This window comes from Danio rerio, chromosome 8, assembly GCF_052040795.2.
Source record: "Danio rerio strain M-AB ecotype USA chromosome 8, GRCz13ab, whole genome shotgun sequence".
Lineage (NCBI taxonomy): Eukaryota > Metazoa > Chordata > Actinopteri > Cypriniformes > Danionidae > Danio > Danio rerio.
In genome coordinates, this window is record NC_141028.1 from 59,106,104 (window position 1) to 59,130,322 (window position 24,219).

Sequence of the window (24,219 nt, forward strand, 5' to 3'; positions counted from 1 at the left end):
GAATTTAGTAAACTAAATTAGCCAGTGTATGTGTGTGAATGAGTGTGTATGGGTGTTTCCCAGTACTGGGTTGCGGCTGGAAGGACTTTCGCTGCTTAAAGCATATGCTGGAGTAGTTGGCGGTTCATCCCACTGTGGTGTACCCTGATAAATGAAGAAACTGCACCGAAAGAAAATGAATGACTGAATAAATGAATAAAAGTCAACGGCAAACCAAATGTTTCAAAATAACTTCAGGATGTGTTCAACAACAGTAAACAATGACAATTTTCATTGTTTTGCAAGAGCTATCAAGACAACTTGATGGTTTTATACATGTGACAAGACTTTTGCAGACTGTTTCAAAGTGTTATTGTTCTAATAACTAGTGACATCATAATGTTTTGGCCACATAATATGGATACACTGTTTATTTATTTACAGATACTACTCACAGCATGCTTTTTGTTTGGTGAATAAGCAAATGAGGCACTGAGTCTACACTGCAAAAACAAAATGCTTTTCTTATTTAGTTTTTGTGCTTGTTTCTATTCCAAAATCTAAGATTAATTAAATCAAGAAGCATTTTCCACACAAGTAAAAAATGTAAAGCTTGTTTTCAGAAGTTATTAATCACAATTACGAGAGATTTTCCCCTTAAATCAAGTAAAACTATTTAGTTTTTCTATTTGAAATAAGATTTTAAATTATTTGACTCAGTAGCTCAGTGGTTAGCAATGTCACCTCACAGTAAGAAGATCAATGGTTCGAGTCCCGGCCGGGCCAGTTGGCATTTCTGAGTTTGCATGCATCTCGGTGTGGGTTTCCTCCGGGTGCTCTGGTTTCCCCCACAGTCCAAACACATGCGCTACAGGTGAATTGGATGAACTATTGAGAGGAGTCTGGATGCAGACCTGGTGCAGTGCAATCTGAGCTGCATCCAATGCTTTTTAATGGGCTTACCTAACCCCACCCCTAACCCTCCCCCTCAGTGACATCACTCGCTCCATTTGAGTGCATTGTGTCTGACGTTGCATCGTTGAGTGATGCAATCTCAGCTTGCATCACAAAGGCTGCATCCAGATACTACTGACTAAATTGGTCGTAGTTTATGAGTGTGTAAGGGTGTTTCCCAGTACAATAAAGTTGGCAGATCATTCCCCTGATAAATAAAGGGACTAAGCCAAAGAGTATTAATAAATTGAATAACTTGTTGTTTAAGAAATAACTTGTTTTAACGAAATACTAACTTAATTTTGACTTATTATTAAAAACAAAGCAATATTTTTAGCTTTAGCTAGAAAATGCTTTTTGATTTATGATTTTTTTTTTAAATATTTGGATTATAGAAACGAGACAAACTCATAAGAAAAGCATTTTTATACTGTGTTATACACTTAGAAATGAAAACATTGTATTAATAATGAAATTAATGACATTACAAAGCAACAAAATATGCAAATTGGAGCATCAATCAGACAGAAACGGCAGATCTTCTATCTCTAATCAAAGACAGAATGTGCTTTATATATATTTATATATAAATGAATGTGCTGATGCTGCATTGTAACTACTGTATAAGAAATAGCTATAATACATGTTTTAAATGTACATGCTATACACGTATTGCTAGTTCTAGAATGTTTTCCCAATCATTTACTCATCTTTATGCCGTTCCAGATTATTATGACTGTATTTCCGCTGTGAAACACAAGAGAATTGCATTGTTGGTCTTTTTTAGGGATTTTCTTAGGATATCCACTTTGACTTAAAAATCTACATAGGCTCATTCTGAAAATGTGCCCACGTATACATTTCTGGAGAGCGCGAATTATGTAGCCAGAGCTACTTATGGCTGCATTTCTTCTTTTAAACGAATGCTACAGGTCGGTATGATGGCGTTCCTTTTCGGGCTACCAGCTGATCGCTTACCGGTTGTCTGCTGCCAGTTGTCCAGTGGCTTGCCGCCAACGTTGGCGGATTTGAGATGCAAATCTGAGTTAATCATGATGATGGGGTTCGAGTCTGGTTAAGAACAGTTCCAGAATGCAAGCAAAATTTAAAAAAATAATACAAACAAGCGAATAACAGTGTAAGAATGTGGAAAAATCTGAAAATGTGGTAAATCAGGCTGGATTACTTTTGAAAACACTATCGGTTGGGTTTTGTGAAGGAGGTGGGTGGGGGGATTGGTCAGTCGGTCAGTAAGTTAGACAATAGCGGCCTCTGGTAGATTTGTGCGAAAACAGCAGGTGCGAATGGCACTCGTGAGAGAAATTTAAGATTTGAAAAAGTGTACACAGTGGCAAAAACAAAAATCGGGCATGTATTTGGCGCTCTCCCGAAATGTATACAGGGGTACGTATTTAGAACGAGTTGATGGATAGTTCAAAATAGACAAAGTACTATAAAAGTAGAGTCATGTGCTATATTTAATGTGTTTCAAAGCCATACACTGCTTTTTTCTTCATCTTTTTTGTTTTGTTTATAATCCAAATATCTAAAAAAATCTTAAATTATAAAGCATTTTATATATAAGTTAAATATTTTGTTGTGTTTAAAAAAAATAATGAGTCAAAATAAAGTGAGATTTTCCTTAAAACAAGCAAAATTATCTGCAAATGAGGCAACCAAAACTATCTAGTTTTCTTATCTGACAATGTCGTCTTACCATATTGTCAGACAAGTTTGCCTGTTTTAAGGAAGAACTCACTTCATTTTGACTCATTATTTCTGAAAACAAGACAATATTTTGTACTTTAGAAAATGCTTCTTGTTTTAAGAATTTTTAGATATTTGTACTATAAACAAGACAATATTTATGTAAGAATATATTTTTTGCAAGCTAACAGGCTCTGTCAAACGCATTTACATTGAAAAACTACAGAAAAGAAGGGAATTGGAATAGAAAAAAAAACATTCTGTGTCAATAACCGAATCTGTTTATACAGAAAACAAAGAGTTAAACAGTACTGGAACAGCATGAAGGTGAGTAAATTATGACGGAATACATTTATTTTATCAGTTTTCCCAAAATAGTCCATTTCTTTGCAGTTAGTAAGACACACACTGGACAAAGACAATGAACAAAAAGTCCTTCAGCATTTCATTATGCCGTCTCTCAAAGAAAAAACCTTGCTCTAAATTGGCAAAAAGGCTTTCTGTGCCATTAAGGACTCACCATATAATGACCACAAGTCCGGCATCATTTAATTGGCCGTAGTCATTCCAGCGGTGGATAAAACATCAACGCAATTTACAGAGTCGTCCTCTGGAGAGCCCAGACAGAATAAATCTTTCCTTAATCAGTTTCAGTCCATTTTGGCTGCAAAATGCATTTCCTCCTTGGAGTTTTTGTCTTCTTTCAAGTCCAAATATTCAAAATCAAGAAGCATTTTGTAGACAAGAAATTTCTATTTAATTTTTGGTCAAAATTATGTAAGCTTTTCCTTAAAACAGGGTGAATAACCTGCCTGGGCTAAGTAAAATAATCTTCTTTTCAGTTTTTAAATTTACCAACCTCACTAGCACACAATTCATCTTCTTTTAAGGAAGAACTCACTTAATTTTAACTCATTATTTCTGACATCAAAACAATATTGGGTCTTGATTTAGCACGCATAAAATCAAAACTAACCATAGTGATTTTTGTTCAATCACATTGCTAGTTTCATCATAAACAAATTATGTGTGCATGTTATTAAGACAAAAAACAATTCTTTTCCCTTGTCATCTAAAACTAAAATCCGAAAAGGCACATCCTGATTGTTTTCAGTAAAATTTTCAGATTACATCTGTCCGAGGTATTGGGCGTGGCTAACTTACTTAACCACGCCCCTCCATTAGTCAGTTTTGACAATAACAAACAGAAGAAGGGAGGAGATGGAGTCAGTTAGGTTGTAATAAAACCTTTCTAAAAACCCTTTTCCAGATCTTTCCAAATGAAATGCCTAGTTTTCTACATCCAAGCTCACAGTGGAAAAAAGCAAGCCACACCCACTGTTTTCTCATTTAATATTCAGTTTTTCTAGTAACTGCGTTACAATATGCAATAAAAAATGGTCGCAGCTTCTGGTTTATGCGGACTTTGATTTCTTAGACTGCGTCTGTCTGAGGTATTGGGCGGGGCTAACATACTTAACCACACCCCTCCAGCAGTCAGTTTTGACAATAACAGAAGTAGTGAGGTGGAGGAGTCTGTTAGGCTGCAATAACTTTCCCCAAATTCTTTTCCCAATCGTTCCAAATGAAACGCCTACTTTACTACATCCAATCAGCTTGCAGTAGAAAAAAACAAGCCACGCCCACTGTTTTCTCATTTAATATACTGTTTCTCTAGGAATTGAGTCACAATATGAAAAAAAAAAGTCACAGCTTCGGGTTCATGCAAATTTTAAATCCTTAGATTCTGGCTGTATGAGGTTTTGGGCGTGGCTAACATACTTAACCACGCCTCCTCTAACTGTCAGTTTTGACAGTAAGTAGTGAAGAGGAGGAGTCTGCTAGGTTGTATTAACTCATGGTAACGTCTAGATTGGATGCGCGGCCGGCCGGAAGTCAATATAGCAGTGTTTTTTATGACACTATAACAATAAATAATATTTTACGATACCATGACGGTTGGGTTTAGGGTTGGGGTGGGCATTAAAAAATACAATTTATTGGGTAATTTAATAGATGGCATAACTAATACTCAGTACAACTACTGTTTTTACGTTACTGTGACGGTTGGGGTGGGGGTAGATATTAATAAAATACAAGGGGAAAGTTCTTGTTAACTTCTGGCCACAATCGTATCTGGTCTAGCAACAGCCATAACTCTCCCCAATCCCTTTTCCCAATCTTTCCAAATGAAATACCTACGTCCAATCAGCTCGCAGTAGAAAAAAAACTAGCCACGCCCACTGGTTTCTCATTTAATATTCTGTTGCTCTAGGAACTTCGTCACAATTCAAACAACAACAAAAAAAAGGTTGCAGCTTATGGTTCATGCGAATTTTAAATTCTCAGATTACGTCTGTATGAGGTTTTGGCCGTGGCTAACATAACCACGCCTCCTCTAAGGAGGAGTCTGCTAGGTTGTATTAACTCTTGGTAAAGTCTAGATTGGATGCGCGGCCGGCCAGAAGTCAATATAGCAGTGTTTCTTATGACTGTATAACAATAAATAATATTTTACGATACTGCAACGGTTGGGGTGGCCATTAAAAAATACTATTTATCGGGTAATTTAATAGATAGCATAAATAATACTTGGTACAACTACTGTTTTTATGTTACTGTGATGGTTGGGGTGGCGATCGACATTAATAAAATACAATAAATGGGAAATTATATAAATAATTCTCGTTAACTTCCAGTCACAACCGTATCTGATCTAGCAACAACCATAACTCTACCCAAAATCCTTTTCCCAATTTTTCAAAATGAAACGCCTACTTTACTACATCCAATCAGCTCGCAGTAGAAAAAACAAGCCACGCCCACTGTTTTCCCAGTTAATATTTTGTTTTTCTAGTAACTGCGTCCCAATACGCACAAAAAAAACGATCGCAGCTTCTGGTTCTTGCAGACTTTAAATTTTTAGATTGCAGCTGTCTTAGATAATGGGTGGGGCTAACATAACCACGCCTCCTCTAAGGAGGAGTCTGCTAGGTTGTATTAACTCTTGGTAAAGTCTAGATTGGATGCGCGGCCGGCCGGAAGTCAATATAGCAGTGTTTTTTATCACACTGTATAACAATAAATAATATTTTACGATACTGTGACGGTCGGGTTTAGGGTTGGGGTGGGCATTAAAAAATACTATTTCTTGGGTAATTTAATAGATAGCATAAATAATACTTGTTACAACTACTGTTTTTAAGGGAATTTTTAGATATTTGGACAAGAAACGAGACAAAAACTCAAGTAGGAACCATATTGTTTTGTAGCATTCTGAGTTAAAGAAGACAAGTGGACATCTAGTAGAGCTTGAAACGTCCCATATTAAGTCAAAAAAGTACTTTAAATGCTCTCTTTCTGTTCCAAACTGTTTTTCTTGTGTGGCTGGTAGGTGCTAGCCGAGCCGTTGCTCAAGATGGAGCCTTTAGTGATGCCCGTACTGACTGTAGACAAAGGGAAACTCTCGTAACTCTCTGCCGGCCCCCAGCAGCGGCATCTAGAAAGCAGCGACTTCAGCTCCTTCTGGAAGTTGTTGTTCAGGAATCCGTAGATGACCGGATTGACGCATGTCGAGGCCATAGCAGTGAGGTGGCAAGCTGAGAAAATAGCGTCGTGCTGGCAAACGGGAATCGCTTCGTGGTTCCAGTCGAAAATGGTGTTGAAAACATTGAGCGGGAGCCAACACAAAGCGAACGCGGCTACAATGGAGGCCAGCATGGCGTTCACTCGCTTTGAGCCTTTGGCTTTCTTCTGTCGTCCTCCGCGAGCCCTTTCAACCATATCTTTACGTCGACTGAGGCGTAGGAAAATGCGGAAATAACACACCAATATAAGCGCCAATGGTAGGCAATATTGACACAGCAGTAGAGTCGTAGTATAAGTCAACCGATTCCCCTCAGACGGCCATTGCTCGATGCAAATAAAATGATCGCTGAAGGGATTAAAAGGGAGACTTAGGTTGTGAAAAGGCGAGTTTGTGAGGATGTTGAATGATAGGAATGGCAGCGAGATGAAGCAGGCGATGATCCAGATTACTGCTACGGCCAGGTATGAGTGTCTCACGACAGGTTTCCATCCGGTGGGATGAATAATAAGCTGGTGTCTTTCCAATGCAATGAGAACCATTGAGAAAATGGAGACGGTGACCGACATGCACTGAACGAACGGTGTCACTTTGCATAACGCTTCGCCCAAAATCCAGCGATCCATTAGAGTGTAGATTATAGTGACTGGCAAGCACACTAAGCAAACGAGGATGTCGGAGCATGAGAGGTTGACGATGAAGATGTTGGTTACGTTACGCATCTCTTTCTGTCTGGTTATGACGACCACTAGGCATGTGTTGCCTACCAGACCCACTGCCAGCATTGTGCTGTATGCTACGATGAGAAACGTGGTGCTGCTGAGAGACGCTGGACAGGTCGGATCCTCTAATAACCAGGAGCTGTTGTTTAGATGAGAGCGCTCCATGTTGTAGTATCTCTTGTAGGCTTATAATCTCCCGGGAGGAAAGGAAATTGGAACTGTCCGGCCGTAAGATTGTGCTTCTTCCCAACAACAATTTTCTTTTTAGTTCCCAGGTCGTCTCATCTTGCTTTCTTGCATCACACAGAAGTGGAGATCTGTGAAACCTGTGGATAAAAGAACAGAAAACAGATCAATAAATAAATGTCTTTCGATACCTCTAAAAGTTTTAAGACACACACACACACATATATATATATATATAACAATGTGAAATTGTCGCTACTCGGTTGCATCATGTGTATCTAGGCCTGGTATGTGCTTTCAAATGTTTTAGATGTCATAACTAACTCTCTTTAAAATAGACTTATTTTTTGTGACCTTTTAAAACGGCAAATTTAATAGTGATATTGTGGTTCTCCTTGTTATAGACTTTGTAATGTGTGTAATTTGTGGATGTGTGTAAATGAAAATGTATGGGTGTTTCCCAGTGATGGGTTGCAGCTGGAAGGGCATCCGCTGCGTGAAAAATATGCTGGATAAGATGTTGAAAAGTAATTTCACAATCCCTTTATGATACAGCACGTTTTGTGCACAAAATTTATAAATTCAAAACTGTTTCTGAATTCACAAGTAAAAATCATAAATATTTTCCCAAATTAGTTGGATTTGCATATTTATAAATTGTGTTTTGAATTTATGAATTGGATTTGCATATTTCTGGGTTGTGTTTTGAACTTATTAATTGGATTTGCATATTTATGAACTTTTTTTATTTATGAATTGGATTTGCATATTTATGAGTTGTGTTTTGAATTTATGAATTGGATTAGCATATTTATGAGTTGTGTTTTGAATTTCCAAATTGGATTTGCATATTTATGAGTTGTGTTTTGAATTTATGAATTGGATTAGCATATTTATGAGTTGTGTTTTGAATTTATTAATTGAATTTGCATATTTATGAGTTGTGTTTTGAATTTCCAAATTGGATTTGCATATTTATGAGTTGTGTTTTTAATTTAAGAATTGGATTAGCATATTTATGAGTTGTGTTTTGAATTTATGAATTGGACTAGCATATTTATGAGTTGTGTTTTGAATTTATTAATTGGATTTGCATATTTATGAGTTGTGTTTTGAATTTATGAATTGGATTAGCATATTTATGAGTTGTGTTTTGAATTTCCAAATTGGATTTGCATATTTATGAGTTGTGTTTTTAATTTATGAATTGGATTAGCATATTTATGAGTTGCGTTTTTAATTTATGAATTGGATTAGCATATTTATGAGTTGTGTTTTGAATTTATGAATTGGACTAGCATATTTATGAGTTGTGTTTTGAATTTATTAATTGGATTTGCATATTTATGAGTTGTGTTTTTAATTTATGAATTGGATTAGCATATTTATGAGTTGTGTTTTGAATATATGAATTGGATTAGCATATTTATGAGTTGTGTTTTGAATTTATGAATTTTATTAGCTTATTTATGAGTTGTGTTTTGAATTTGTTAATTGGATTTGCATATTTATGAAGTGTGTTTTAAATTATTGAATTGTGTTTTGAATTTATGAATTAGATTATAATATTTATGAGTTGTGTTTTAAATTTATGAAGTGGATTTGCATATTTATGAATTGGATTTGAGCAATTATGAATTTTGTCTAGAATTTATTAATTGGATTTGCATATTTATTAATTGTGTGTTAAATTTTCGAATTGGATTTGCATATTTATGAATGGTGTTTTGAATTTACGAATTATATCTGCATATTTATGAATTGTGTGTTGAATTAATGACATTAATTAGCATATTTATGAATTATGTTTAGAATTTATGAAATTGATTTGCATGTTTAAGAATTGCGTTTTGGATTTATGAATTGGATTTGCACATTTACAAATTGCATTTTGAATTTACAAATGAAATTTTGTAAACGTGAATTGTGAATTGTAAATGTATTATTTTTGAGACTGATCTGGCTTCGGAAAATTAAGTTGCCCGGCAAAAAAACTAAAGAATTGTGTTGTTTCAGCTCATTTATTATAAACAGTTTGAAGAAACAGCAAACATAATTTTTTAAATGTACAAAAAAAATTTATTTTTGGGAGTCCACAGCTGTGTTAAAATAGGCGCAAGAAAACAAGAGAGAAACAAGCAGTACACTGTTATAAACTACAACAAAACACAGAGCTTTTCAAGTGATCTCCATTAAAAGCAAAGCAGACTGCTTATCTCAGTGTTCACAAAAATACCCTTTTAGAGAAATGGAGGAGCGCTGACAGACTGAGGCTCTTGCTCTCTTCTTTCGGGTTTCCTTTTGTTCTGCTTTTGGTTTCATAACTCGAGTGCATTCTCTTCATCTCCCTCTTTGCATTCAGCACATACAACACCACACTAACAGTGAAGTATGAAACATGCTAAATCTCTTTTTTTGGACAAACTACCTAACACCCGCCAAAAAAGAAGAAGACGTCACCCCGGCAACAAATGCCTCATACATTTTAATCCTGATCGCAGCCTGCATCATGCATTTTTAATGCAGCAACAGTGAACGTCTGATGAGTATATATAGAGTTGAAGTCAGAATTATCAAACCTTTTTAAAATGATTTGCAAAGTGTTACTACTAGGAGAGAAGTTTTTTTTTAATGCTTAATAGTTTTAATTTCTAATTACTGATATATTTTGTCCTTGTCATGATGACAGCACATAATGTTTTACTAGTTGTTTTTCGCTAGTATTCGGCTCAAGGTCCAACCTAAAGGCTAATCTAGGTTATTAGGTTAACTAGGCAAGTTAAGTTAATTAGGCAAGTTATTGGACAACAGTGTTTTTTTATTTTTTATAGCCAAGCAAAACAATCTAAAGGGTGGAAAAAGGGTGATTTGTTCGTTAGTTAGTTAGTTAGTTAGTTAGTTTGCTCGTTCGTACGTTCGTTTGTTTGTTCGTTCGTTCGTTTGTTCATTCGTTCATTCATTCATTCATTCGTTAATTTTCCTTCAGCCTAGTCCCTTCCCAGCAGGCATTCAACATGAGAAGACGTTATCGTTATCATTAGGTTAGATTTAGGTCATTACGTCAGGCGACCAAAATTCAATGTCTAGCCAGCGTCAAAGGACAACGTTAATTTGACGTCCAATTACGATGTCCGATTACGTTGCTATTTGGTTGATTTTTAGGTTGTGTTGAATAGTGACCAGGCAGCACGGTGGTGCACTGGTTAGCACGATCGCCTCACAGCAAGAAGGTTGCTGGTTCAAGGCCTGGCTTGGCATTTCTGTGGGGAGTTTGCATGTTCTCCCCATGTTCGCATGGGTTTTCTCCGGGTGCTCCGGTTTCATGCGGTATAGGTGAATTAACATGCGGTATAGGTAAATTGAATAAACTAAAATGGCTGTAGTGTATGTGTGAACGCAAGAGTGTGTGGGTGTTTCCCAGTGTCGGGTTGTGGCTGGAAAGGCATCCGCTGTGTAAAACATATGCTGGATAAGTTGGCGGTTCTTTCTGCTGTGGCGACCTCTGATTAATAAAGGGACTAAGCCGAAAACATAATGAATAAATGGATAGTGACCAAAATCCAACGTCTGATAGACATCATAGTGGTAACGTCCACACAACGTCAAGGTGTAACGTGATTAGACGTTGATATTTGGTTGATTTTAAGTTGATTGGACGTTGGACATTGACGTTGGCTCGACAATGGGCTCTGACGTCAAGCCACTTTTCATTTCCAAACAAAATCCAACAGCCCCACGACATTGGGGTACGTTGGGGTACAACGTCAATATAACGTCATGTTGACGTCCTGTGACTGCAGGGTTATTTATCAGGAGTCATGAACCACCAACTATTTCAGCATATGTTTTATGCAGCGGACGCCCTCCCAGCCGCAACCCAGTCCTGGAAAAGACCCACAGAAATATCAAGATTTTGACACTCTGCTGAAGTCTGTGAAAAACTCAATCCAAGCTCATTCTGGAAACGTAGCCCCACGGACGTTTCTGGAGACTGTAAAATACGTCATGGGAGGTCCGTATTTGTGCAGTTTTTGTTTTTGCTAATCCACGAGATGCCGCTGTGTGCACTTTTTTTGCATCTCAAATGGTTCTTGCAAGCGCGCACCAGTCGCGCGTTAAAGCCGCCAGAGGCCGCTGTCGAGCGACCGTCTGTCCGACGGAATGACTGAACGCTTGACTGAACTATTGACCGCCCAAGCCACCCTCCTCCTCCTCCTCCTTCTTCCCTAAATCCAAGCGACAATTTACAAAAGCCGTCTAGAAAAAGAAAATCCCTCGTCCGATTTTGACCCCAGATTTCACTTCATTCTCGCCCCGTTACAAACTCGTTCGCTTTGTTCTTTGGATTCTGTTTTTAGTCTTAATTTCTGAAACCGCTCTTCCCTGGACTCGAACCCAGTCATCACCGCGGCCAGCTCCTCCTCCAGGCCTCCGCTCCGCCGACGTAACACGACAAGCTAACCGGACAACCCGGTTGCAGCCCTCCACATGGAAGAGGTGAGCCGTCAGCCGGCAAGTGCAAAGAGGAGTGGCGTCACACAGCCCCATAACGTTCGCTTGAAAAAACGAAATGCACCGTACGTATGTCCGGCCATGTAAATCACGGTCTCCAGAAATGTCCGTAGGGCTACGTTTTCAGAATGAGCCTCCGTTGAGAAAACTCACACCTGAGCAATGCATGTGACTTCAGTCTCCGTATCAGAGGTGTCTTTAAGCCGCCATCACCAAAAAAGATCCTTTTATAGAAAAAATTTAATAAATTTGAGTAGTTCAGCACTTTCTCCTTGTGCCATTCCATTGTTAGTACACATAACTCATCGTTCATATTTTTATGTTTGTATTGTTTGGGTTTTTACTTTTACATGCTTCATTTCCATGTCAACAGCTCCTTTAGAAATATTATTCACAGGAAAAACAACATGACCTGTTCAATACGTATTTCCCCCGCTATAAAATCCCGGTAAACTGTCTGACAATTTGAGCAGAAAGCTGATAATTAAAGCAGCCCTCGCTCGTCCTCCTTCTCTCCATCTGTCTCGCAGATTTCCAGCATCCACTGACGCTTCTTGATGATTCCTTAAAGTGCTCTGTTTTTGCAGTAAGAGCTACTGAGCATGAACGCGCACTGGCAGATGATGAATAACCCAGGACGGTTTATCAATGGGTGAGAATGTAATTAAGAGCAGAATCCTGCTGCGTTAAACCCATCTGATTTCCTCAAGCCCGAGTGAGACTTCAACACAGCCCAAATACAAACAGCTACTGAGAATAAATCTGTTCAGTTCAGCCCCCGACAGTCCCTCATCTGGCTAATGCTATGATCAGACTACACATTAGTTCTGTCTGTTACCATAGTCACTCGGTGGCTCAGTGGTTAGCAATGTCACCTCGCAGCTAGAAAGTCGCTGGTTTGAGTCCTGGCTAGGCCAGTTGGCATTTCTGAGTGGAGTTTGCATGCTCTCCACATGTTGGTGTGGGTTTCCTCTGAGTGCTCTAGCTTCTCCGGTCACACTTTACAATAAGGTTTATTAGTTAATGTTAAATAATGCATTTACCAACATGAACAAACAATGAACAATGCATTTACTACTGTATTTGTTAAAGTTAATAAATGTTAGTTAATGAAAATACAGTTGTTCATTGTTAGTTCATGTTAACTGATGGTGCATTAACTAAGCATGGACTTGGACTTAATAATGCATTAGTAAATGTTCAATTATGATTAATAAATGTTGTTCATGTGTTGTTCATGATTAGTTCATGTTAGTAAATGCATTAACTAATGAACCCTATTGTAAAGTGTTACCACTTCTCCTACAGTCCAAAGACATGTGCTAGAGGGGAATTCGATTAACTAAATTGGCCATAGCAGGGCTCGAAATTAACTTTTTTACTTGGTAGCACTGGTGCTCCCAACTTAAAATATTTAGGAGCACCAAAAAAATTTTAGGAGCATCAAAAAAAATTTAAGAGCACCCACCAAAAATGAATGAGCACCGCTGCAAATTGTTTTTTAAGGGATTTATTGTATTTTAAAACAACATTAATAGGACTGACAAAAACCAGAAACAACTATCTAACTAATGCTGCGAAGACATTGATATTTGTGTGCAATAATTCCCAAACGAATGTCTAATAATTAGGCTATAGAATATTAATGATGATGAAAATGACAATAATAGTAACAATGAATTCCATTTCTCATTATGATACTGCCTTGAATGTGCATGAATGTAGGTTATCTGCTATAAAAAGTCTGTTACTTTATGAAAAATAATTGTATAGTTTGCATCAAACAAAAATGAAGCATTGCAGTAAGAAATATTTATTTGTACTGCTGTTTATATATGCATGTCAATTTAATAAATAATATTTCTGCTACAAAACAAAAAAAAGATTATAATAAATCATTCAATTCAATGATGAAAGCTGCAAAGCAGTCATCAGTACATACATTTTAAAAATAATAAACACCTCAAAAAAGAATAGACAAAAGAAAGTAAGTAAAGTCTCACTTCTATCACTCTTTAAAAGTTTTGGTTTCAGTTTGTGTCATTTTAAAGGTTCAGTCTGAGATGATCTTCATTTTTCTGTGATAGTGGAAAGGTGGCGAGTCAGCCGACCCAATTTATGAGCAGGCAGAGCAGGATTCTTGCGCTAACCATCGGCGCAATACTGGTCTTTGTTATGAGCCGCAGTTTCAGTGTAAACTTAGTAAAGGCGAGCTTCTTTGGCGATGATATGTACAGTATTAGATTTGACTTTTAGCGGACATTTGCGCTGAACACGCAGTGAATGCAACGCATGGAGATTCGGGCACCTTCTCCAAGAAGCGCGTACTCGATTGATCTCAGCTGGCGGATCATTATTCACCATGTGACGTGTCATGATCGCTCTCATCTGCACCTCAACTTTAGGTGGGGTTTGCAAACCTGTGTGCTTTAAGTTTTCACTCTTCAGCCGTTTGCATTTACCGTGGTCATAAAAGCTCCTTCCCTGTCATCTGACAGCTGAATACCTTGTTGGAATGACAGCTAATATGAACCAATATAGCGGCAGGGAAGAGCGATTCAGCTCGTTTTTACAAAAAATCAAAACAGGTCGCACTACAACCATTATCAGCAGTCGCACTAATGCGCCCAGATATATTATGAGGTCGCATAGATTAATTTTCGGGCGCATATGCGACCAAAATGGTCGCAATTTCGAGCCCTGCATAGTGTATGAGTGTGTGTGTGTGTGTGTGTGTGTGTGTGTGTGTGTGTGTGTGTGTGTGTGTGTGTGTGTGAATGCCAGAGTTTATGGTTGATTCCCAGTACTGGGTTGCGGCTGGAAAGCCATCATCTGCGTAAAACATCTGCTGGAATAGTTTGTGGTTCATTCCGCTGTGGTGACCCCTGATTAATAAGGAACTAAGCTGAAGGAAAATGGATGAATGAAAAACGACCCTGCGGGGATTAAAAACAGTAATTACACAAGGGTGAGAAACTGGAATGGAAACGCCAAACATGTGGGAGATACAATGACAAAATGGTGCAGGATTGAAAACAAAAGGAGAATAAACAAGAGTGCACAAAAGCTGAATAACAGGTGGCAAAAGGTGTGGGTCAAGACAATAGACAGAAGAGTCTAAATGAAAGAAAGCCACATGCTCATGCAGAACATCAGGATCGTTTCAACAAAACAAGAATAAACAATACAGAAAACCTGACACTGTGGGCTATATTTTATATTCTAAGCGCAATCCATTAAGTGAAGTTTATATATAAGGTCTTAGCTGGTCAGGCTGGAAAATGACCAACTAAATCCAGCCTGGTTTAAGTTGGACATAGCTGGTTTTGGCTGGGCTCCCAGCCTGGCTAGGCTGGTCAAGCTGATTTTAGCTGGTCATCTCCCAGCCTAACCAGCTAAGACCAGGCTGGAAATGGCTGGAAACCAGCCTGGAAGTGGCCAAAACCCCTCTAAAACCAGCCTGGTTGACCAGCTAAAACCAGCCAACCAGCCTAGCCTGGTTTAAGCTGGATTTTTCAGCAGGGGTATAATAGGACTTTGTGACACACAAATCATCTTTGATCAGAGCTGCAGCATGCAGTCCGTGATAGTAGATAAACTGCAGGTCGTAATTCAGCATGAATATTCAAAACAACACATAACCTAAAGGTTAATTGTGCAATTTCTGCATCAGATGGAACTGCGAAAAACAACGGCTGTGTCACAAATGACTACAAAACTTACCATTTTAAACACGACACCCTTCAGGAGAAGGTGTGTTAAATCAGAGAAGCGCTTGTGATTTCACCAAATGAGCCCCCGAGGCTTTGGTTCGACAGGAGAGGAATACGATTTTAGATCGCAGCTCTGCGTTCAAACAGCCGAATGACATTTAAACAGCAGACACCAGCTGCAATTATTGCATAAAGCCTGAGAGATTACATAATCACCATAACAATAATAGCTGCGATTGCCATTAATGAATAATTCACTCGATTGCGTGCATTTACATTTATTTATGATTGCAGGCTCTGTAATTTTGAGGGCATTTCGAGAAAGGCTTTTTTATTCGGTCGTTTTTTATTAAATCCACACACACACACACACACAGAGTAAAGTCAGTGTTTTGAAAGAGTCGGATCTGAGACTTTTTATAGAGAATATTTATCACATCTTATCTAATAGTTATTACTTATATATTTATACTAATTAATACTTATAAAAATGAATAATGAGAGCATAAATGAGTACACCACCTTTTAAAAATAAATGTTTTTATCTATTTTCAGTGAATATGCAATTATATTTGGTGTATTTGAACAAGTTCTAAACAATTACATCCATCAAAATATGAGTTTAGTCACCTAACATATTTAGGAATATAAATAAAATACATTTACATTCTACATTTACTATGTTTCTATTGATTTTTCCTGTTTATTAAAGAATGTTTCCCCTAACATATTCAATTTCATGTACTCAGTAATTGGGATAATACTGTGATATTCAGTTTTTTGGTTAGATTAATGTACGCTCACCGGCCACTTTATTAGGTACACCTTACTAGTACCGGGTTGGACCCCCTTTTGCCTTTAGAACTGCCTTAATCCTTCATGGCAGAGATTCCTCAGAGATTTTGCTCCATGTTGACATGATAGCATCACGCAGTTACTGCAGATTTGTCGGCTGCACATCCATGATGTGAATCTCCCGTTTCACCACATCCCAAAGGTGCTCTATTGGATTGAGCTCTGGTTACTGTGGAGGCTATTTGAGTACAGTGAAGTCATTGTCATGTTAAAGAAACCAGACTGAGATGATTGGTGCTTTATGACATGGTGTGTTATTCTGCTGGAAGTAGCCATCAGAAGATTGGTACACTGCAGTCATAAAGGGATGGACAGGGTCAATACTCAGGTAGGCTGTGGTGTTGACACGATGCTCAATTGGCACTAATGAACCCAAAGTGTGCCAAGAAAATCTCCCCCACACCATTACACCACCACCATCAGCTTGAACTGTTGTTACAAGTAAGTAAGTGGTAATTAAAGTATATTTATAAAGCACACTTAACTTCAGTTTGCCACTGACTAAAGTTATGAACAAAACCATAACACATTCTAAAACCGTAAAATAACAATAAAAATAATAAGAAGAATAATAGTATGACAGCAACAATGCACAATAATGATTAAAAGCCAGGGAAGGCAATATAATAAAAAATAATTAATAATTAGAAATAAAAATAAGCCTGGACTTAAAAATAGAGAGAAATCCAGTGGCAGCTGGTTCCACAAACATGGAGCAGCGACTCCAAAGGCTCGATGTTCTTTCAGTTTAAGTTGTGACCGAGGAATTGGAAGTAAAATTGTATTAGACGACCTAAGGCAGTGGTTCTCAAAGTGGGGGTCGCAGGACAATAAAGGGGTGGGTGGGGGGGGGGGGGGGATGTTCACTTAATGATTTTCAAAAATCTATTTATTTTTATTAAACCATAAGAATTACCATATTTTATCCATAACCAACTGAAAAGAAAAAATAGTCGTTTTTAGTTACTATATACTACTGTACTATAGTAGCTTATGGTTACTAGTTATATTGGATTGCGACCCCTGGGGTAATTACATTATATTAAAGACACAGCAATAGTGTCTCAAAACTTTCTGGCACATTTACAGCACTGACATACATTAAAAAAAATTCAACGAAGAATAGATTTGGGTCTATTGGTGTGTGTGTGCCATTGCAGGAAAGCTTTCTGTTTTAATAACCACCTCAGAAGTGTTGTGTGTCGCGAATCACTGGCATTGTTATTTTGGGGTTCGCAGGCTGAAAAGTTTGGGAACCCCTGACCTAAGAGACAGAGGAGCTGAATGTAAGATTATAAGTTTATAAATCATGTTGTTGATAAAAAATTCTAATGCTAACATTCGAATGTGGCAGCAGAAATGGAGACTCATCAGAGCAGCAACGTTTCTCCAATCTTCTATTGTCCAGTTTTGGTGAGCCTGTGTGAATTGTAGCCTCAGTTTCCTGTTGTTAGCTGACAGGAGTGGCACCCGGTGTGGTCTTCTGCTCCGAGATGCTCTTCTGCAGACCTCAGTTGTAACGAGTGTTTTATTTGCTGTTGCTTTTCGATCATCTGGAACCAGTCTGGCCATTCTCCTCTGACCTCTAGCATCAACAAGGCATTTGCGCCCACAGAACTGCTGCTCTCTGGATATTTTCTCTTTTTCGGACCATTCTCAGATGGTTGTGCGTGAAAATCCCAGTAGAAAAACAGTTTCTGAAATACTTAGCCATGCCATGTTCAAAGTCACTTAAATCAGCTTTCTTTTCCATTCTGATGCTCGGTTTGAACTGCAGCAGATCGTCTTGCCTATGTCTACATCCTTAAATGCATTGAGTTGCTGCAATGTGATTGGCTGATTAGAAGTTTTTGTTAACAGGCAGTTGGACAGGTGTACCTAATAAAGTGGCCGCTAAGTGTATATGGACAAACAAAATATTGTAAACAATCCTCAGGAGTTAACTTAAAACTTATAGCTGTGAGGAGTGTACTTGTTTCTGCTTTTTATGCACTGTACAATATATTACACTTTATGTTTGTAAAACAATATTATACAGCGAAAAAGAATAAACAACACTAAGAAAATTGAATAAATATATCATCCTGAGTGTCTCAGTAATGGACACGTTTGTCTAAATAGAAATACCTAGCTTCAGTATAATTAATAAAGATCCCAAATGGTTACTGGAGTTAACACAGAAGTGACAGTAAATCAATGAGGGAGTCTCAGGCCAGATGCGGCTCACACACGGCTGATAATAAAGCTCATTATTGCCCACTCGATCCCCTGTCTCTAACCGGCCCGCTCTAAAGAACGCTGATTGTTTTCAATTAGGAGGCGAGACTTTGTGAATCTCCTCCTGGGCGAGAGTGTGTTGAAATGAAGCAGATAACCTGTTCTATATCCGAGACAAAGAGCAGACGATGCGCCATTGGCTGCGCACAAAGGTTATAATCAGCACAGCATCTTCCCCTCAGTTCAGTCTCCATGACTCTGCGTTCACAGAGACAGACATGCTGAGGGTTTATGTCAGGCACCTGCGACACATTGATGAGGTTTTAATTGTTCTATTTGGTTATTTGCTGTGTTTGTTTTGGTTTTGACGCCTGAAGGAAAATGTTGTGACTTCTGAAGCTTCGATCTGATTAAAAAACAATTATAAATTTCATTAATATGAATGAATAGTCTGTAATGGGAATTGGACTCAGGAATGTAATGCTCTAAAACACTTTGTGTGTGTGTGTGTGTGTGTGTGTGTGTGTGTGTGTGTGTGTGTGTGTGTGTGTGTGTGTGTGTGTGTGTGTGTCACAATCCCAGTTCTGTATTTTTTGACTTTTATGACTTGTTTGGTGCCCTAGGCAAAATGCTCCTTGCAGACAGTTGTGGAGGATATTACTGTCCACAGGGATCAATGAAGGTGGAGCGAAAATGGAGCACATCCACCATGGACTTATCGGCCCACACTGAATGACTGATATCCCTGTCTTAAAGGACTAATATTGTTGCTTGAAATGACTGATAGTCCCACCTTAAAGGACTGATTACCACGCCCTAAAGTACTGATAGTCCCGCCTCAAAGGACTAATAGCTCCACCTAAAAAGACTGATAGCCCCGCCCTTAAAGCTGATAGACCCGCCTTAAAAGACTGATAGCCAAGATCTAAATGACTGATAGTCCCACCTAAAGGACTGTAGCCCTGCCCTTAAAAAACTGATAGCCCTGCCCTAAAAGCCTGATAGACCCGGCTTAAAGGACTGATAGCCCTGTCTTAAAAGCCTGATATACACGTCTTTAAAGACTGATGGATCCGCCTTAAAGGACTGATAGCCCTGTCTTAAAAGCCTGATATACACGTCTTTAAAGACTGATGGATCCGCCTTAAAGGACTGATAGCCCCGCCCTAAAAGCCTGATAGATCCACCTTAAAGGACTGATTGCCCCGCCCTAAAAGACTGATAAATCCAACTTAAAGGACTGATAACCCCGCCCTAAAAGCCTGATAGATCCACCTTAAAGGACTGATCGCCCCGCCCTAAAAGACTGATAGCCCTGCTTTAAAGGACTGATAGCCCCGCCCTAAAATATTGATAGACCCACCTAGAAACAAATTGCCTCGGGGGCCAGGTTCAGCCCGCGGGCCGCCAATTGAATTTAGTATAGTGAAAAAAATACTTGAAGTCAATGGCCATTTTTTACCCAGCATTCTTCAGTAAATCCTCCTTTATATTCATCAGAAGAAAGAAACTCAAGTAGGTTGAGTAAATGACAGAATTTTATGTTGGGGTGAACTGTCCCTTTAATAAAGTCTTTTTTTTTTCTTTTTCTTTTTTTGATTGCTGTTACTCTGATTAGTTGAAAAAAGAGCAACATTATTGTCTTATAAAGTAAAAAAATGATGTGCATAATTATAAAAGTTAAATCAAAGGGTTTACAACCCAGCAGGCACAGGACATCAACATAATGACAGACTGACGATATAGCCCAACGTCATGAGGACATTGCTTTATGCTTGGAAATGTGGATCGGTTTGACGTCAGAACCCAAAAACAGGTTAATCTCCAATGTCTAACCTACAATCAACCACATATCAGCTTCTAATGATGTTCCAGCTTGACGTTGTGTGGACGTTACCACTATGATGTCTATCAGAAGTTGGATATTTGTTGCGATACCTGACTAGTAAACATCAGTATTTGACGTCAATATGACATTAGTTTAAGATGTTGGCTCGTTGTTGGATTTTGGTCACTTTCTAACACAACCTAAATCAACCAAATATCAACGTTATTTGACATCATTATCGGACATCAAAATAACATCCTTAGACGCTGGCTAGACATTGAATTTTGGTCACAAACCTTATCAAAACCTAAATCTAACCTAATTGTCACAGCTTGACATTGTGTGGACGTTACCACTATGACGTCTATTAGACATTGGATTTTGGTTGCCATACCTGACAAAACAAATGTCAGTATTCAACGCCAATATGACGTTGATATTGGACCGATGTTGGATTTTGGTCACTTTCCAAAACAACCTAAAATCAACCAAATATCAACGTCATTTGATGTCAGTATTGGACATCAAAATAACGTTGTCCTTAGACGCTGGCTAGACACTGAATTTTGGTCACCTGACCTCACAATCTAAATCTAGCCTAATATTAACGTCTGATGATGTTGTGTGTCTGCTGGAAAGTAACCAATCGCTTTTTACTGTGTACTTTTTTACTTTCTATGGTTTTTATATGATCATCAGTCACACAACTGATTATTTTCATCTTCGTAACCTCCTGTGGTTCAGTCATGCTTTGTTAGTCATTGTTTGTATTTTTCTTTTTGCTGTTTTGTCAGGGTTCCTCGGAGGTCTTGTTTTTCCTGGTCTGGATCACCTGTGGTTTCGTCTTTTTTTAATTTAAGTTGTGTGTGTGCTGTTGGACTCGCTCTCAGCTTTGTCCCTTTGCATCGGTACAATAACAAATGCTTTTTTCTTCTTCAGTGGTTCAATGTAACTGTAGTATAATCAGCTTTGATACATTTTCTTCATTGAAGGCAATTATAAGTAACATGACAAAAAAGAGGAAATGTTTTTGCTGTTATTAAATGATGAATTAATAAGTTTTAAATATTGTTTTTAATTTAGGAAAAATACATTAAAATAATGAATAGTAGGATTGTTATAAAAAAAAAGTGCTATTTTAAACTTTTCATTCATCAACAGAATCTTGAAAAAAAGTTTCCATTCTTTTTTACCAAAATTTTCTTTATTAAAACACTTTTTATGGCTTTTATCATAAAAATTATGGTTTTAGTGTATTTTTTGCAGATATAAATGCAGACATGTAAGATACTTTATATATATATATAACCCTAACCCTAACCCTAACCCTTATTATATATATATATATTACAGCATCTTATCTTAATCAAAAACATCTTAAATAGTGTATATAAAAATAATTTATTTATTTACTTACTGCTTTAATTACTTACTGAGTTACTGACCTAATTACCTTTGGACTTAAATACTAACTTACTGTCTGACTTATTTTCTTACTGACTTACTGACTGACTTAATTACTTACTGACCTACAAAACACAATTACTGACTGATTTACTGACTTAATTACTTACTGACTTACAGACTTGCTGACTTAGTTACTGACCTACTTAGGACTGACTTACAGACTTAATTGCTTACTTACTGACCTAATTGCTAACTGACATACTGACTTAATAATTTACTGACTTATAGATTGATTTACTGACTTAATTACTTACTGACAGACTTGCTGACTTAGTTACTGACCTACTTAGTACCGACTTACAGACTTAATTGCTTACTTACTGATCTAATTGTTAACTGACTTACTGACTTAATTATTTACTGACAGACTTGCTGACTTAGTTACTGACCTACTTAGTACCGACTTACAGACTTAATTGCTTACTTACTGATCTAATTGTTAACTGACTTACTGACTTAATTATTTGCTAACTTATAGACTGACTTAATTACTTACTGACAGACTTGCTGACTTATTTACTGACCTACTTAGTACCGACTTACAGACTTTATTGCTTACTTACTGACCTAATTGCTAACTGATTTACTGACTTAATTATTTACTGACTTACAGACTTGCTGACTTAATTACTGACCTACTTAGAACTTACTGACTTAATTGCTTACTTACTGACCTAATTGCCTAATGACTGATTTAATTTCTTACTGACTTATTTAACTACTGACTTTCTGACTTAATTACTTACTGACTTACAGACTTGCTGACTTACTGACCTACTAAGTTACTGACTTAATGATTTAAATACTTACTGACCTAATTACCTACTGACATAATCCCTTACTCACTGACTTAATTACCAACTTATTTATTTACTTAATTACTGAATGACTTACTGACTTAATTACTTACTGTCTTAATTAATGACTTAATTCCTTACTGACTTGTTGAGTGACTTACTTATCTACCAAGTGATTTACTGACTTAACTACTGACTTATATATAGCTTATTGACTTTATTACTTATTGACTTGAGTGACTTACTGACTTAATGATTGACTTGCTGACTTAATTATTACTGAATACTGACTTATTTACTTACTGACTTACTATATTTACTTACTGACTTATTTACCTACTGACTTAATTACTGACTTGCTGATTATTTACTTACTGACTTAATTACTTATTGACTTAATTTCTTATTTACTTACTGACTTACTATATTTACTTACTGACTTATTTACCTAATGACTTAATTACTGACTTACTGATTTTTTACTTACTGACTTAATTACTTATTGACTTAATTTCTTATTTACTTACTGACTTATATGACATATTAAAAGACTTTTTAGAAATCACAGTTTGGCTGCAAAATACAAAATTAGTCACTTTAAATTAATATTCTTGGTTTCTATCTATTAAGTTTTGAATCATTAAATAAGAATAAAACGTAAAATTTTTGCTTATACTTATATTTGATGTTTTCCCAGTAGGGTCGCGGGCATCCGCTGTGCAAAACATTTGATGGAATAGTTGGCGTTTCATTCCGCTGTGGCGACCCCTGATTCCTAAAGGGACTAAGCTGAAGGAAAGGTAAAAAATGAATATTTAATATGCTGAATTATATTTATATAAGCTGAATCCTGGGTTATTTCAATCCAGTTCTGGGTGTAATATGGTCTGAACCAACAGCTTAATTTGTTAAGATTAAGTAAAAGGACCAATGATTAGTTAGTCCGTGTGACCCATTTTGGGTTTAAATAACCCAGCATTTTACTTTCACAAAAACCTATCTGTGCATATAAAATCACTGCATTTAGAGCTCAGGCGATTGGCTTGAGAAGTTGTGAAAAGCTGTCAGATTTCTCAACTCGTGCAACTGTATATAGCGAACGACAGCCATTGAAATGAATGAGAATGCTAACAGATCTCTCCAGGTCTTATCTAGTTTTTAGAAACGAGCTGCCACGCTGCAAACAAACAAACAAACAAACAAAAAAAACATGAATTTTCCAGCAGTTTTCTGAACTCATTTGTGGATTTGCTGGCGCAGGAGCTAAAACTGCAGCTCCAGGGTGTCTATGGACTTCTGTTCCTCCAGAAGCGCAGGTATGAATTTTTAAGAGCGTGGCTTCATGACTGAGAAAGCAAAATGAAGTAAGCCGATGTGCTTGTGAGCAGTCACTGGTGTCAAAAGTATTCACATTCATTACTTGGCTAGAAGTATAGATACTAGGGTTTTAAAAAGGCTTCTGCAGAAGCACTACAAAATTTGATAGATGCAATGACAAGTTGCCTGTAAGTATTTTAATGGCGCAAAAAGTTTTCAGAGGTGATTATTGGAATGTAAATGTAAATCCAAGCTCACACTGTTAACGTAAGTTACACAGTATTTAACGGTATTTTAAACTGCATTTTACTGTAGGACTGTTATGCAGCAGTGTTTATTTTCTAGTGGCATTGTGAAAATTACTGTATATGTTGCAGTA

The 24,219-nt window shown here is 37.4% G+C and overlaps 1 protein-coding gene across 2 annotated transcripts in view; it reads right to left on the reverse strand.

Moving 5' to 3' along the window:
* Positions 1–381: 381 nt before the first annotated feature.
* The window catches only part of npy8br (neuropeptide Y receptor Y8b), a 32,764-nt gene continuing 8,926 nt past the window's right edge, over positions 382–24,219 (reverse strand). Inside the window, exon 2 of one of the 2 annotated variants that reach the window (XM_087262744.1) lies at positions 382–7,274. In XM_087262744.1, the coding sequence (XP_087118870.1) occupies positions 5,986–7,113 (1,128 nt within the window). In that variant the 5' untranslated portion in view covers positions 7,114–7,274 and the 3' untranslated portion in view covers positions 382–5,985. 2 annotated transcript variants of the gene reach the window in all.